General features: G+C 36.3%; 1 protein-coding gene across 7 annotated transcripts in view; it reads left to right on the top strand.

Annotated features, from left to right (window-relative positions):
• The window catches only part of PPP1R13B (protein phosphatase 1 regulatory subunit 13B), a 69873-nt gene that overhangs the window by 40076 nt on the left and 11948 nt on the right, over nucleotides 1–17849 (top strand). For 4 of the 7 annotated variants that reach the window (XM_027674061.1, XM_027674062.1, XM_027674063.1 and 1 more), the window contains exons 5-10: nucleotides 11446–11547; nucleotides 12578–12752; nucleotides 13137–13333; nucleotides 14826–14990; nucleotides 15776–15956; nucleotides 17659–17814. In XM_027674061.1, the coding sequence (XP_027529862.1) occupies nucleotides 11446–11547; nucleotides 12578–12752; nucleotides 13137–13333; nucleotides 14826–14990; nucleotides 15776–15956; nucleotides 17659–17814 (976 nt within the window). The remainder of the gene's footprint in view (nucleotides 1–11445; nucleotides 11548–12577; nucleotides 12753–13136; nucleotides 13334–14825; nucleotides 14991–15775; nucleotides 15957–17658; nucleotides 17815–17849) is intronic. The other 3 variants (XM_027674060.1, XM_027674065.1, XM_027674064.1) reach the window with 3 other exon arrangements.

The following is a 17849-nucleotide window of genomic DNA, read 5'->3' as shown; positions in this document are numbered from 1 at the left end:
TACACTTACTGGCTTATATACACTCACTTGTAGTATACAGATTTTGTAGTTCTGCTGCTCTTGTGGGCATCCATGAGAGTTCTGTTCAAGTTACAGGTACTAAATATGTGGTTTTCTAGTCCATAATAGCCAACAGATGGCTTCCCATTTTACAGAGGAGGAAAGACCTAAACTGCACCATTTACTCATCTACACCTTTAGTTCCCGTGGTGTGACTGCTGGGGATGTGCAGGATCAGGAGCTGGACTTGATGATCGTTTTGAGTTCCTTCCAACTCTGCATATTCTGTGATTTTTGCAGGTCTGACTTTGCTGTTCCTCAGTCATGGCTTTGCAATTTTACAGCAATACTTAGTTGCAGATATCCGTGGAAGGAGGAGGATGAGAAGTCCTGTGTGTTTGTTTGTTTAACCTCTAGCTATGGTATTTATTTTCGTATGTTTGTATTGTGAACATGGAGCAATACAATTCACCATTTTCCCTAGATTTCCAACTAAATGAAGCATGTGGAGAATTGCCTCCAGTTGTCACTGCACATAGAGATCCTGAGTTGCTTGGCCCTTACATAAAGTTAGAACAGTTTAGAATAAATGTGTGTTTTAGCCTGACACATAACATTATACACATTAGCTCATAAAGTAAACGTTACTTAAAGACTTAATTTGTTATTTTTCATGAAACATTGCTGTGCTTCTACAGTCCTTACACCAGCACTGTAAACCTCAGTGCCTTTTGTCACAGCTGTATCCTTCTGCAGTCACTTTAGTATCATTTTTTAGTTAAGCCAAATATTTTAATAAGTTATTGTAAGGAAGATGGGATTTGTGCTTTCCTTTATTTCTGTAGGTCTTTACAGGAGATGGGTTATGAAAATCACTGTGTCAGTGCAGAGCTGTAAGAACTGGAATGTGAAAGCTTGAGAGTTTAGACTGTCCCTCCGTCTCTGAGCAGCTTTCAGTTCTGAGCAGGAGGTTCTTCTGGTACTCACAAGGCCAACTATTAATTTTCAGTCCACCTTTAGAGTTGTGTCTTTTATGTAGCTGTGTCATCTGCAGATCAGTGTTTTCTCTCATCTTTTCCACAGTCTCTGTGGTGTTTCTTATGCAGTGCTGCCGTGGCCTCCTTTCTCTGGCACTCCTTTCCCTGTTCACTGACTTGTTCATTTAGTTTCCTGTCCATCTCGCCTCTGGACACCAGGCATACCTATTTCCCACTTGCATGTTTTTCCCAGGGAAGTGAACCTTTCTATTTCTCTATTGTCTCCACAGCTGCCTCCAGATCTAATTGTTGTTAGGTTTGTTCCCCCCTGCAGTCTTCCTCAGATCAAAGCCGAGAAAAATGAAAGTCCCTCTGGCTAATTTAGGAACAAGGGAGTTGAACTTGTTTTTCTTCTCTTATTCCTAGTGGATGATCTTACTCTGCAGCTCATACCTTTTCTTGCTTGCTAAAAATAAGCCGGTTCTTTATGCAGCTGGAATAGTCACTGTATTGTGCTTGGACATAGAGTTCTTCAGTGTCCTTATGGAGACCCATTTGGCTGGGTCTCTTGTGTAAGTGCACTGAATCATGCTTGAGTTACTTTCTTGAAAGAAGGAAGAGAGGGTGAACTTGCATGTCATTCGTGAGTTGGACAAGGTAAATTACAGCTTTTTATGTTTTGGGGTTTTTAATCTCCTACAATACCCTGATTTTTAGATACATAAGTTGTTAATAGAGCTTAGTATTTTCTGTAATGTTTAATATTTTAAAATCCTTAGGTCTAGGTTTTGGCTTGTTCCAGTCTTCTCTGGCTTGCAGCTTCTTGATTTATGCCATTGCACACATGCTTTAGCTTTATTGCTGGCTCACGTATTCATCTTGTTGCATGCAAGATTTAAGAGAAGCCGTATTATGTAGGAAAAAAGCATATAGCAAACACTGGAAAGGTTATTTGCATAAGACTGTGGTATCTCTTCTGACTATACAGTTTGCCTTTTATCTTAGGCAGTCTCTGTTAAAAAAGAAGCTCTTTAAGTTTCAGGTGGTATGGTTTGCTGTCACTTTAAACAGTGAAATTACATAGAAAAATTAGTGATTTTCCTGGTCTTTTTGGTATGCGGTTTTGACACAGTGTTGCTAACGCTACAGAAATACAATGGAACAAATAATTCATGTGCTTTTAAAGCTTAATTTTCTATATTCTTATACTTCCAGTTTAACCTGATAACCGTGAAAGAACAGTGTATTGCTCAACATTTTCCATTGAATATGAAAAGTGCAGTGAATCAAGATGATTATAGTTGACAGCTGGCTTGATCTTGCCGTGATTAGGTCTTTTACTGCTGGCAAAATCCACTAGCCTTTTCCGTTAGCTGGTTGTTGATGAATGCAGAGGGACAGCTTTTCATATTGATAAAGAGTTTGGGGAAACCTTTATTTCATGTGGAATAAGATTAAAGATTGCACTGAGCCAAAAAGCCATGCAGGAACTCATAAGATGCATAGAGTTGTTTGTTTTTTTTGGCTTGTTCACAACAAAGAGTTAAACAATTAGTGTAGACAGTAACGAAAAGATGGAGTTGGAGCATGTTGAAGCAACGCAAATGTTTGCAGCTGATGGGCAGTGCTGCGAAATAAAGATGTGCTTTCTTACAATTACATGGGAAAATAACAAACAGGTAATTAATTACTTTTCAAAATTTGTTAGTTTTACACTTTAGTGGACATGTTATTTAAATTCTGTGAAGCTTTTGCACTTTAGTTTAAATGATCGTAGGTTTGGTTGTCACATCACTGGAGTGCCGACCAGCTCGGGTTTTGTAACACCTTATCTCTGACTTGAATTCTTAGTTAATCAGATTTTGTCACGTGCATTTGCTATTTTTCTTATGTTTTAAGACATTATTAAAAGCTCATTACTTGAAAGTTGACCATGGCATTTTGGCTTTTGACACTTTGGCTTTGTGGGAAGTGTGAGTCCTGCACTAAGGTCACAACGTATCTTTCAATTACAGAATACTTATTTTCAGTGCTTTTGTGTTTTAGAGATGTTTTATCACACTGTTCTCATATGAACATATGGACATCACCACAGAAAAACTTCATATTGAAACAATTACTTAAGGAAGAATAAAACAAAATTGATGCTAAAAATGTTACTCAGACTAATGATAAATGCATCTTAACCATCCTTAGCAATCCTATCAGAAGACATAGAAAAATATAGTTCCAAGACTATTTCTAAAGGTACTGACAGTGTATTTTCAACATGTATTGTAACTTGCCTATTACTCAAAATAACTTTGAGTACAAGGATTGGTGTTCTAAAAAGGGTTTTGTTGTAAAAAGATTTTGTTCACAACTGAGATTTCTACAAGAATGCATAATCTCTTTTAAGATAATTTACTTTTCTTAGGAGTATGAGGTTAATATTTTAATTCAAATCAGCTACTGGATATTTTAGCCAACACTAAAGTTAATGTAAACATTTCTGTGGCTGTTTAAAAATGGCTTAAGGACAAGGAAGAAAGTAGTGCTTTAAATAAACAAGTTTCAGATACTACTTTCCTAGAAGTAATTTATAAGCAGTCTATTTCAAATGTAGCAGATGTTCAATATATGCTTAAATCCATTTCTAATTTTGAAAATTTATTTTAATATTGTTTTCAATTTGTGTTAAATTCTGCCTTTTTTAGCCATTCTGGACAGAATAGGGGACAGCCTCACTTTTGGGATCTCTAAGAAAGCAATATAGGAAGATAGGAAATCTGGAGTCTCTGGCTTATGCTGAATAGACTTAAAACATTTTATTATAGAGTGACTTACAAGCATCAGCAAGTTGGAAGAACTTCTAACAAGATAGTGTAGATGGAGAGATGTTAAGATTTTATCAACTGTAGATAATGTGAAATTTTTCAGCGAACTATGATACAGCTGAAGTGTGTTTATTCCTAGAAACTGTTAGTGTGTTTATTTGCACAATACAATAATATTTTATAATAACTTTTTGGAGTAAAGTTACCCAGTTCCATTTGTAATGTTAATTTCAGAATTATTTGATTATCAGGAGATAGCACATACTAGGTATATTTTCCTTTAATTCCCAATATTCTGGGTGCCTTTTCTGGGTTTAATTAGCTTGTTCATTTCCATTAAGCTAAAAAAAGGCACGTGCTATTGTCATTGGATTCTTTAAAATGGATTTCTGCTATCGGCATGTTTCTGACCCAATTAAAAAAAAATGCAAGGCAGAGCTGTGGATAAAGCCACTAAACTGGAAATAATGTCATCCATGTCGAGATCAGCAAAAACTCTATCTCAGTTTAAATAAAAACAGATACTTTCTTTTGTCTTTATAGCATTACACATGAATTTTCTCAAAGGAGTTTCAAGTTGTCTTCATTGTGCATCGCACTAAGATCAGGTTTTATTGAAAATGTGGTCCAAGATCTACTAAAACTCTTAAATTTGTTGATATATAGGGTCAGTGTGTTTCAGAAATGTAAGAAGATCTTGATCAATAATCTTCAGCTCCATCTTGCATTCTCCTCCTATAAGACTTCAGATAGCACAAGGAGGCCACATAGTTTTCATATAAGACCTTTGATAAAGAACTGGTATAATGAACTCCCCTCTCTTCCATCTGTTTTCCACATCACTGCTGTTCTGCTGGGGACAGTTACCCAAAGTGTGTGTTGGATATCCATACCAACAACCTTTAAAGCTTTGTTGCTGACTGGCTTGGCTAAAGCATCCCCCAAACATTGTTACTTTGAACGAGGCTTCTGCTGCTCAAGTCCAAGTTAGCATTGGAGAACTAGGAAATCTTTTGCTAGATTCAGCAGACACAGCAAGCTGTTCCTTTCTTTCCTGCTCTGGCAGTTTGGAGTTGTTCAACCAGAGTTGTTCTCCCTGTGCTGCACAGAGGAGGAAATGTGGGAATGGCCCACAGAGGTAAGATCTCCTTGGTTTGGGGAGGCTGAGAACTGTCAGAGCCCTGATCCCAGTCTGGAATTCACTGGCTGGGGAGCACTCCAACCTACCCCTGTTCATTTTATGGTTGTCATTCTGCTTTGTTCTGGAAAAATGCTCATTTATGTAATAGACTTCACTCCCTTTTTGTCCACGTGCTTGTATACCTGGTTCCTGACCTGTCAGTTCTGTTTGTCTTGTAGCTCTGTAGATTTCTGGGGTTTGATAGCTCTACAAAGGTAAATTCCTAGTCTGGAGATAAGTTTTGTATTCCCTCCTGTGCCCTAGGAAGTAAGAATGACTGAAAACTGCTATAGATTATGGAAAGTAGAGTCTTTCAGTATGTGCAGTAAAGCCAAAGTATCTACTTTGCTTTTCTATGTAGCCATTTTAAGCCTTCTCAGGAGCAACTCACAGTTCCTTTCTGGCCTCTGCTGTCCCTCTCCTCTTAGGATGGTGAAGATGTTTTGTTTTTGCCATGGCAAAATTGTCTCCTTAATGAATCCCACATGGAGGCGTAAATTCTTTCATGAGCCCAAAGGAGTCGCTTCTTGGATTTTTCTCTGTTTCAGTTTCTGCCTCTAATAGTACTGTGTTTTTGGGGGGGTTGGGGTTTTAGTTTTGTGGTATTTATCCCCACCCCACCAGCCTTTGATATGCTGGTGTTGTCCCATTTTGGCTAAAGAGTGGTTTGTTTCTTTCTTTCACATTTCTTCTGGTTGAAGATATGGTTACCTTTACCATCACAGGAGGGGGAGGTATGGACTTCAGAGAAGGAGTACTTTTTTTTTTTTTTTTTTTGCTAAAAAGGCCTTATCTGTACTACACTTTTAGCATGGCAGTCTATGTAAAAAATAAAGTGTAGCTGGGCTGCAGATGGGATATATGCTGCACTGGCTTCAGTAGCTGCTCGGTATTGACTTTTTAATAAATTAATAGGTGGTTGAAAATAGAAGCAGAAAAACTTTCTGGGTTGCCCTTTTGCTGGCTGAAGTCAGAACCAGCTCTTCTGGGCTCCATGGTAAAAGCTAAGGCTCAGACCTTCTCAACTCTCTGCATGCCAGTCGATTACATTTTATTTAAGTTATGTTGCACCTTGGCAGTTGGTGGTTTAACCTCACCTTAATTTCTCACTGTGACAAGAGAGGAGAGTGGAACAAAGTACGAAAAGAGAAGCAGTAAATGAGGGAGTAAAGATAGAGGTGATGGGAGTGAATAATAGGAAGAAGACTAGTAAACATGTGAGAGAGAGTTCATTGAACGTGATTTGAGTGTACAAGAATATGCACAGCAGCTTGGCCAGTTTTGGGAGGCTGGAGGTACTTGAACCTATGGTTCCTAGTGGGGGGTTTTGGGAAAGGAACTTAAGATTTGTGTGGGAGATGGGTGTGAACACCTATCTTAAAAAGAAGGAAGTAATAGATAAGGGGAGTTGATGACATGGTGGTTCTTGCAAACCTAGAAAAAGATCCGAAGAGATAATGTGCAGGAAATGACTGGTAAATTCTTGTACTACTCTGCTTTTCATTTTTTATTTAATTGGTCACGGTATGCTCTTTGAGTGGCTGGGTGTTGCTGAACCTAAACATGAGACTGCCAGTCATTGTGGTGGCTCGTAAAGCTTTTGAATATTTGTTATTTTCCTTTAAAGATCTTCTGAAATCATAACAGTCTCGGGTGTGTGTTTCATGTATGATTCATTGTTATTCTCCAAGTAACTCTGTTCTTACTAGTGCAAACTTGGAAAATTATCAGAAAGAAGTATCTTCATGGGTTAAACATGGAGGCAAAGAAAGGCATAAAATCAGACCACATCCCCATTATCATCTTTTTAAAAATCATCTATTCAAAAGGTTGGTCTCATGGGGTTTTTATTTTAATATTGACATAATTAGATTCCTCCTAAAAGAGAGTTTTCTGATGGGAGTAAAGGCAAAAAACCACTGGAATCTGCCCTTATTGCTTACAGCTGCCCTTGACTGCAGTATATCCTGCTTGTCAAAGAAATATTTTGAGTTCAGGTGCAATTTTTCATTTACCATTGCGAGTTGCCAATGAGTAAGCCATTCATAATAGCCCAGAAGTATGTAGACTGAGGTGTTTGTGATACTAAGCATAACAGCATAGAAAGGAAGGAGGAATAAGAAAAAGGATTTTCAGAGTGACAAGACTAATATGTAGAAGTAAATATTAAAGGAGGTTCCTTTCCTTAATTAAATGCCTAAGGTATGATTTGTTTTGAGTCTGCTTGTAAACTGGTTCCCAAACTATTTAATTACTGCTGTACCATTCATTTCACCTGTCTCAAAAATATTAATCATCAAATGGTAAAATATTAGCTTGTAGTAGGAGGGTGATGTCAGAAGCTGAAACTCCAGTTCATTACAAATTCTATCTTTCATCATGCCCTTTTAAACTGCAGTTCAACAACATAAATACAATTTTTTTAAGATTCTTGTCAATACTAAGAAATTGGTGAATATAGGTGTAAATTATTCTTGTCTATATGAGACATACATAATACTTCCTTAGTGCCTAATAGTGCCGTGTTTACTCTATAGCATTTCATTTAGGAATTCGTCTCTGTGTAAATGCTCCTGTGAATCAATGAAAAGAAATTTACAATTCAGCAAAACTGTCTGCTTTGATGTATCACCGTGTAGCAAATGAATCTGTGGAATCTGGAGGAGTAGGTGTTTGTAGTGGCTTTTTAGTACCTCCTTCAGGAGTCGGTTCTGTAGGAGATCGGTTTCCCTTGCTGCAGGAGGAAGGAGGAGGTCTGGACCTTAAATGTGATAGGCTCATGTTTGTTATGAGAGGTGAGTGTCTTACGCCGTGGATGGAATTGTTAATAACCAGTATGAACAGCACAAACTTAACAATCTGAGAAACCAACAGCCTCATTAAAGAACTGAAAATGCAGCGCTCTCTTTGCCTTCCATAGCCTGGAGTTCTGAAGGACTGAGACTGACTTTTTTCAGTGGTGGTGTTTGCATACAGATTATTGCAAGCAGACTCAACTAATATGAAATGCTCTAGACTGATTGATTTAACTAGATCTCGATAAGAGAAAGATTCGGTGTTTTTTATGCTGGTTCAGAAGTGATGCTGTCCTGTTTTGGAGACCTGAAATCGGCAACAGTCTATCTGAAAACAATTGACTTGATGTCGAAGACGAATTCTGCTCAATCTGTTTACTGCTTTTGCCATGTGGATGAAAAGGAACAAGCTGCGAGTGAAGTTACAGGTTCAGTGCTATGTTTCCTCAGCTGTCTCTCTACTTTCCCGAGTGTAGTGTAGGTCTTGGAAGTGAAAGGGACAATTTACTGGTATTCAGTGAGGTGAATGTTAAAGTATTTCTCATAGGGCGTTAGTATTTAACTGGTTAATTATTACTGTTTCCCATGTTCTTGTGCTTTGCCATCTATAAAAGGTTTTTAGACATTACACTTTCTAAATGGAACATTTTACAGGAGTTAATAGCTTCTTCAAGGAGACGCTAATATTTGCATTAATCTTATAATTAATCTTCTATATTTTACATGATACACAATAATGTAGTACTTTTTCCAGGCATTGTAAGATATACTTTCAAATATGCCTATTTAAAGGAGTAAAAATATTGAGCTTTTGGATTAAACTAGGTTAGGGTTTTTTTTTGTTTCTGGTGGTTTTACAAACCACTTTCTTATTGTCACTGTTCATTCCAGGTTATACTACCCATTTAGAAAATCTGTAATTTTCACTTGGTGAAATGGCTTTTTCACTTTGAAATATGCACAACTCGTATAGAGATACTACTTTTTGAGTCTGGATATATTTTTAACAAGATTTCTTAGCAGAATAACACATCTTTCTATTTCTTGGACAGTGTTATACTCAAAATTACTAATGGAAATAGAATGTTGTTATCTTAAACTGGTGATCAAAGCGGAAAGAAGGGAAGCATTGGGAAAACTTCACATTGTGTGATGCAAGTTTGTATATTGAGAAAATGCTATCAATTCACACACACACTCCCCTTTTAACTTTTTAAAATCACTGATCCAGAGGGAAGCCTTCATGCCATTTTGAGCCTCTTGGAAAAATTGCCTGCCGAATCCAGCAGAAGCAGATGTAGAGGTTTATTTTTTTTTTCTGGCAGTTGGTCATGCCAGAGGAAGTCAGCAGAGCCTGAACATGTTTTGGAAGTAGCATCTGGTTTTTCTGTGTTACTTTCTTGTCTCAAGTAAGCACATTTTGGTTTGTGGATGGCACTTGGAAAAGCTTCCTTACTTTCTTAGGCAATTAGTGCCTTTCAGTCAGTAATTAAGAATAAAATGTCTCTCTTGGTGGCCACAAGTGCATACAAGTTATTTGGCCTTAGAGAATATTGGGAAGGACTCTTCTCTTCATAAGTCATACTAATTAAAGTACTCACTTCTAAGTTCAATCTCCTTTTTTTTTTTTTTTAATAACTGTGTTCACTAGCAAAATGTTGAAATAGAAAATTAGTGTTTTGAGTGGACTTTACCCTTTCAAATTACATCTCTACTATAAATAGTTTTCATTATTGTTGACTAGTAAGACAAGTTTCAGTGGTAGTATCCAGTAAGATTTATAATTTTGCTTCATAATTTATTCAGTGGGAAATATTTGAACAGGGAATAACTTTATCTAAACGTTTTAGCTGACATGTCTATATCATGCCAAGATGAAGCAGCTTTAAAGATAGCAATCCAATATTAATTCAGGTAGCAAAAAAAAAACAAGAACAAAAACAAAAAACAAAACAACAAAAACCCCAAAGAGAAATCAGTTAAAACAAATAGTATTTTCCTTTCCTGAAGGAAGCTTAAAGAAGTAGTTTTGTATTATGCATGGGTTGGAGAACTGATACTTACTTATGTAGGAATTAGAGGCAGAAATATGAAAAAAAAGTCAATCAAAGTGGCTGAGGTACTGTGATATCAACAAGGTATTAGAGGAGAATTTTACTTTTCTTAGAGTGAAGTACAAGTGTTGCAGGGGGATATGTCAGACAAGATCATCGGAAGTCAGTAGGGTGGGCCCAGAAAAGTGGAGCAGCTAAATCAGCTTTCCTCTGGGATCACGTATGATCAGATCCACAATCTGATGTGTGATCGATTTGGGTGTGTGTGGGGGTGAGTTTATCTTTTTTTTTTTTTTAACTGTATGTCCATAAAACATTTAGACCTCATTCCATTCTGTAAACATTAATTTGAAACAGTTTTATTTATCAATATGTCCAAACCATTTAATTATCTTTTCTTTTTCAGCAGTGTTGACTATATTGGGGACAGGAAGTGATGAAATTTTTATTTGGTTTACTAATAGTGTAGTCATGTAGTTTGGTGAAAATACTATGTGGTTTATTGAATTTTTAGAGTGCAGTAGTCCAGCTTTTACATTGATCCAATAAATTGATTGAATTGCATGTAAAGACTTTGAAACAGATCTTGGGCTGTTCTGAACTTTGCAGCATAATTTTTCAAAGACTGGTATTTTCTTTCTTTGGAAATTCTGAGGTGCAATTCTGAAGTTATGGGTTTTGGTTTCCTGAGCAGCAAAGCAGGTATCTGGGAAGTGTCAGATTCTGGAACCTGTCTTGTTACACTGCACTCTCTTTCTCAACATCGTGTAGGAAAAAGTGTGGTTGAATTACTTTGATGTATAGATGTAAACTATATTTGTTGATAGAACTATAAGTATACTGAAACAATGCATTCATTTTTTGAAACACATGAGATTTGGTCTCATGTGAATTTTAAATAATTTTCATCAATTGCCTCTCTATTTTTATTTTGTAAATTATGTGTTAGTTTTGAAATGCAAAAGGAGTGATAAATCTTTGCTACATTTAGCATTTCATTCAAAGTAATAGCCACTTACTTATCCAGAGGGGATTAACTTTACTTTGTTTCACTTTGTACAGACTGTTTTTCACAAATTCTTACCTTAAATGCTCCAATATGTCAGAGAATTCACCATCTTTGGATATGAGCTTAGTGACGCTTTATATAAAGGTTCTCACATGGTCTTGTCCGTAGGTAAATAACATGAACCAGCACTTAAAGCTCCCAAGGTAGTTACACTGAAAACGTTAGAAAATGACAGAAGCTTCAGATTGCTGTACTGCTTAAAATACCTGTTTGCATGCGTGTTCTCATGTGCCATACCAGGACTGTGTGCCAATTCTACCAAACATGTGAACAGAGCAGTGTTAAATGTAGGATAAGGGCTTTTTTTTTCTTCTTGTCTCACCTCTTAGTGTTTTCCTCTTCCATTCGCTTTTTGCTTTTTTTACCCCTAGTCTGTCTGTGTCCCTCCTTTCTGCTCTGAGGTTCCTTACTTTTTCATAGGTGTCCATCATTATTCTTCCTCTGAGGACCAGAGAGGAGGCTTTAGCCTTCCTCTGAGGAGTGGGGAATTAGCTTGTATCATCAGAACACTAAATATACATCAACACATTAATGTAAAATTTTCTGTTCTGCAGGTTGGGAATCCACGTGTTGAGCTCACTCTTTCTGAACTGCAAGATATGGCTGCCCGACAACAGCAGCAGATTGAAAATCAACAGCAAATGTTGGTTGCTAAGGTAATAATTATATACAGATCATCATAAATACACATTTTCTTCAACATATGCAAGCATAAGTTTCATGGGTAGAGAAAAACACACTAATTCATTTCAAATAAGCTCAAGAAATAGCTTGAGAAATCCATTTTACCAAAATAATCTTAGGCTAGGCAGTGCACAGTCTTGTGGTGTAAATGGTACTATAACAACCTATGTGTCTTTATAAAAATATTATGAGGATTTGTCACTTTTGTGTGACCCCCTTCATGGTCTTTGGCAGACCAGGCTGGACTCTGTGCTCATCTTTAACAGCTTGTTCACGCCAGTACAGTAATAGTGTCATGAGATGAGAATATACCCAATTCATAAATATTCATGTATTATATTTCCCAACTCTCCGAGATGTAAGAATCCAAGTGTGTTTGCAGAGTGGGGAGTGGGTTTAATGGTTTTGACATTGTTTGTAGTGTATTATAATACATAATATGCCTTGGATGCTTGGACCACCTAGGAATCAACCTAATGATTCTGTTTTTCTTTCTTGATGGAAATAGTATTAAAAAAGGACAATTTTCTTTGTGGGCCCAGTAGAAGGACTGTTATTTAGAAGTGGAACATTATCTTACAGCAGCTTGTTTAAAATGGTCTGCTGGACATATTTTGTCATCTATGGGAAGCTGGATAACAGCATGGGAAATTTATTTTGCAACAGCAAGAAAACTGTTAGTAGTGTCAGAAAAGAAATACCAGAGGAGGCTTCACAGATGTGTTTGAATGGGTGTTCCAACTAGGGTTACATTTGCATATATATGTAAATACGATATTTTTGGTCTAAGAAAATCTTGAATCTCTGCTCTGAAACAGATTTGTTAACTTGATGTTAAAGAGTTTTTCTGGGACCGACACATATTTTAACTACATCCGACCTTTTCTGATTTGTGGAAGTAAAAAACCCAATTGTAGTGATAGGTATTTCTACGTTAAAATTATTATTTTTTTTAAATAAATGGGTAACAGGTACCTCTTGTCTAAAACCTCATTTTGTCAGGAACAACGTTTGCGTTACCTGAAGCAGCAAGAACGTCGGCAGCAGCAGTCTGTTTCTGAGAGTGAAAAGCTCCAAAAACTTAAAGAACGTGTTGAAACCCAGGAGACAAAGCTGAAAAAAATCCGTGCCATGAGAGGACAAGTGGACTACAGCAAGATTATGAATGGCAATCTGTGTATGTGGAATTCTTAATTTATTTTGTTTACTGTTCAGTGCATGACTAGCAAATAATGCTATAATTGCTAGTCAATATAGCGTGGGAGCAGGATTTCAGATAGAATGCTTTTGTCTTACAGGGGGTGCTGTGTTTCCATGAAATTTGTATATGACAGAACTTTTTGTATATTTATGTAGTCAAACATAAAGTCAGAATAGGTACTCTCTAACTATAAGGAAATATTATGATGTTAGCAAATTTTCAACACGTGTTTTATATTTGCCTGCATGTACTAGATTTAAAGCTAGTGTGTTGTATTTCTTAATACTTGTAGAATTAAGAAATTAACAACTTCTGCTTTATTTAATTTTTTTTTTGTTATTTTTATCTTGTTAATTTTAGCAACTGAAATTGAGCATATAAGTGCCATGTTCCAGGAAAAGCAGCAGGAGCTGCAGGCTGCAGTGTTAAAAGTGGATCAACTTACCCAGCAACTGGAGGATTTAAGGAAAGGGAAACTGAATGGGTTTCAGTCTTACAATGGACAAATGACAGGGCCTGCAGCAGTAGAATTAAAAAAGTTGTATCAAGAGCTACAGGTAAGTAACAAAAAGATGCTATTTGGATTATAACTGCAGATTTTAAAAAGTTGCATTACTGCTCTTACGGGTGGCCATTTGGTTCCATTACATCTCATAAAAGTAGTGTATTGGAATGCTGTTAATGTGTGAAGTTGTAGCTGGCATATAACCCTTTTTCAAAAAGAACTTCATTAGCTTTATAACTGTTTTGTTGTTTCTTTAACATATAATGATGCAAACTGTGCAAGTGTTCTGAAGGGCATTTCTCAGCCCCTAATACAGAAATAGTAAATGTTCACATAATCTATTACTTGTGTTAACTTCTCCCAAAAATTTTTTTCGAAATTAATTGTGGTACTTTTCTGTTTTGTAGTTATCACATGAGTAATGAAATATTCAGTTCACATTTGAAATTTTGTCCATCTGTGTGCTAGCAGATCGGAATTTTCAGGGCTCTTTTTAATTTACCCATGTACTTTATTGTGATTGAGGCAACAGCTCTAATATATTTAATATTTTTAAATTAATTTTAATTTCAAAATTAGTCTCACTCATTTCTTTACATGAGCAAATACAACATGCAAATTAATCCATCCCATTATCATGGAATAGTAGTAAGGGTCCTCTTTCTCTCTTTTTCCCCTTTCCCCATTTATACAAGGCATCTCTGCCTTTGAGTATTTCTAAGTGCAAAGATGCTCAATAGATGAAGATTTCTCTCTTGTGCTTCACAACAATCCCATACGTGTTTATTAAGACTTAAATTTGCCTCAGGTGTTTTTTGCATGTAACATTACCATGAAAATTGGAACACTGAGACAATGTCAGAGTTATTGAAGGTATGAAAAAATGCCAATGGCAAAGCAAGAGAAATAATTATAAAGAGTGTCACGGTTGATTTAAACCATAAAGGTAATCCATCTTCTAATCTACTGGAAACCTGCTGTGAAGGTTTCAGTTTAATCCCCACGCAGAGAGGAAAATCTGTGCCCAGTGTCTGCACTCGCAGTTCAGTCAACCTGCCTTCCAGACACCGAGAAGCTTCATGTGGAATTGGAAGTAGAATCAATAGCATAATTTTTGTTATATGTTTTTCATCACTTAGTTTTCATGATAGACAAACTGTCTTGGTTAAACATAACTTTTAGCAAACATTTTCTGTGACTTAATTTTTCACAGTAGAATTCTGTTCTGAAATGTCTTTATGCCTAATTCCTCAATCCATTTCCTATACATGGATGCGATCTATGTGTATTTAATAGGCATCCACTAGGGTTTTTTGAGGACATTCTTTTGCTGTTTTCTTCTAAGAGTTGTTTATGGTTGCAAATGCTAACTTGACAGGATGTGTGGAAGCATAAATTAGAGATGCCAGAACAAGTTGCTGATCCAAATTGCTTTGGGTTTTTTAACACTGTATTAAAAACCAACTTGCCAACAGAAGGAATGAAGTAACTGTCCTAACAAGTGCTTTTTTCCTTTTTTTTTCTTTCCTGTTTTCTTTTTGAAGATCCGTAACAGGCTTAACCAGGAGCAGAACTCCAAGCTTCAGCAGCAGAAAGAACTCCTAAACAAACGCAATATGGAGGTGGCTATGATGGACAAGCGAATCAACGAGCTCCGTGAACGACTATACAAGAAAAAAGTTGAGGCACGTCAAAAAGAAAACATTCCTGTAAGATAAACTGTTAAAAGGGCCACACTTCAGTATATCAAGGGCCTATAAAAACTACATAGAATCTCACTTTTTCCCAGTCAAGTAATACAGTTACATCTAAAGAACCTATGCTAAAAGTAGCAGGCTTCTTAAAACTATATTTTAAGGTTTCCCATAGATATCCAAAAACTGTTAGACACAATATGTTTCCTTTTATTTTTGTTTATGGCAGAGACATATTAAAATGATAGATACTATATTAAAAATCAGAGCAATTTATATTTCTAGGAAGGAAAGTATGACTATGCACTGTGTTTCAAAGCAGGAATGCATGAAAGAATTGGGTTTTATAAAATACAATATGGAAAATGAATAAAAATAGAAATGGTCTGATAAAATTAGTCACAATAGTTGTCTGGAACTTTAAAAAGAAGGACTGGAGAGATCAGTTCTGGATTTCCATATATATTCCTAGCTGGAGGTATTGCTTTTAAAGAAAAAAGCCAACATAAATATTTGATAATTTAAGAACTCATTTTAGACCATTGCCCTAAGAAAGTCACAGATAAAGGTTTCTATGAGAGATGTATGTGCTGTGACTAAGAAATTTAGTTTTTGAGGTTTTGGTTTTAAGGAATAAAATTTGTGCTTTCTACCACTTTTATCTTTTTGTGGAAGCATGGAATATGATAACTATTAATGTGTTTTAGCTACAGTGCATACTAAGTTTAGACGTCCTTGTTTGAGCACAAAGGCCTGGATTAAGTGGACATTCACGTTTCAATTTGTCTGATTGTTTTTAGTTGAATCGTATTAATGGAACTTCATCACCCCAGTCATCCTTGAGTGCTTCAGGAAGGGTGGCAGCAGTAGGACCTTACATCCAAGTTCCAAGTGCTGGCACTTACACTGTACCAGTAGATCCAGTTAAACCACAGTCTCTCACCATTGCTTCAAACTCAACACATGGAAGATCAAAATCCGGTAAGTATTTGTGTGATGTTTATTAATACGTATGGTTTGAAAAGGGATAATAAAGAAAAGGAGTAATCTTAGGAGACCCAGTGTTGACATCATCTCTGTAGTGGAAGGGATAGGTTTTAGATGTCTTGATCCTGTTCTGGGAATTGGATTGATCATTTGATATGTGATATTTTTGCCTCTTTCTGTGATTTTTTCTTAGGAGATTGAGTGTTTTATTTGAAATTTTACTGTCTGCTACACCCCTAAAAGGGAACACATGTTCCTTCACAGAGTCGATGTTGTGTTTTTAATGGTTTTTCAATTACTTGGTGTGTTTGGATAAATGAAATCAACTTTGTGCCTAACTGTATTATAAACAACTGCTTACGATATGTTGCTTTTTGTCAAGTAAAACAAAGTTAGTGAGCAGGTAAAAATAATATTACTTCTCAGAAAGAGACTAAATAAAGAAATAGAATAAAACTATGTGAGGTTTTTGCTCCAGCTGAGATATGAGAATTTGTGATGCTTGAAGCACTTCTGAAATGAAATAACTTCAATATTGATGCTGTTTACTTGTTTCTGCCTTACTTAGTGAAGAAGCTTTCCCTCCAGAGGACTCCCCAGAGCTTTGTCCAAAATTGGCTCTCCTGTCTCCAATAATCAATAATTCCATCAACATTATAAAATAGAATTATTATTATTGTTATTATTTAATTTACATTGGAAACTGAAGAAAGTAGGTCATGATATTTGTGCCTTAAGTTCTCAATTCTGGCAAGTTTCACCTCTCTGCTCACATCTTGGCAAAATCGGAATTCTTAAGAAATGGTTGGCTAGGAAAACATACATAATACAAATAAAAGTGCATGATCCCAATGGTCTAACCACAGGCCTTAGTTTACCTGGTCTCCTAGGAGAGATCAAAAATGAGATAAGGAATGACTAGTGGACCAAAGCTTCTGCAATATTTACAATACATTCTAGTACTTCAAACAGAATACTCCAGCAAAATTTGTAGCGTGCTTCCAGGTGGGGAGGAAGAGATGGAGGGAAGACACTCTCAACCTCTCAGTAGGAAAGAACGTCAGAAATGGCCCCCAAAAAACCCCAAGGATAGGAAATGAAATTATCCAAACAGAACTTAAAAAGCGGCCCCAGTCTTTTCCATTGATATTAGTGATTTAACAATACCTTTACAAGCTAAAGATATTCAAAGGCTGTACAAACCACATCACTGTGGTTTTATGGAAAATATGGAAACAACTGTGGGGTCAAGGGACAGATTTGCAACAGTTTTGTTTTCAGACATACACATTCTTCTGCATATGGGAGGGCACAGTTCATAACTTTTAAGTTCACCAACAAAAAAATAATTCACAATTTTGTAATATCAACATCCCAAGATATACATACCCACTTCTAGACCTACTTCAGGACTTTATGATTTTATAAAAGTAATTATTCTGCCTTAGGACTGACTTTGTGTTTATTACTCTGAAGGTACTTGAATGAAGTTCTGTAAAATAGATTTGTGTAAGGAAAAGCTTATATACTACCAGAAGAAAAGAAATTGAGACTTTGTTTCAACTGTCATGCTTTTATTTCTCATTATTTGAGTGTTCCTGTTCTAATTTTCTCCATTGTCATTGTTATAATTTTTCCACCACTTTTTTTCTTTCTTTTTTCTGTGTAACTGGATCTGCCTTGGTGTGTCCGGTAGAGACAGACTGTGGGTGTGTGAAAAAATCTCCAGACACCTGGAAGGTTTCTGATTTAGACATAATAGTGGATCCTATTCTGTCACCTCCCACTTCTCTTCAGTCTGCTGTTCACAATGTCATCCGCCTGGCACCTACTCTGTTTGACACCCAGCACTGTGAGTCCGTAGAAGATCTCTGGCTAGCTAAGAAC

This window comes from Neopelma chrysocephalum, unplaced genomic scaffold, assembly GCF_003984885.1.
Source record: "Neopelma chrysocephalum unplaced genomic scaffold, ASM398488v2 Primary Assembly neopelma1_24, whole genome shotgun sequence".
NCBI lineage: Eukaryota > Metazoa > Chordata > Aves > Passeriformes > Pipridae > Neopelma > Neopelma chrysocephalum.
The sequence above is the reverse complement of the archived record's forward strand: the minus strand, read 5'-3'. Positions and strand labels throughout refer to the sequence as shown.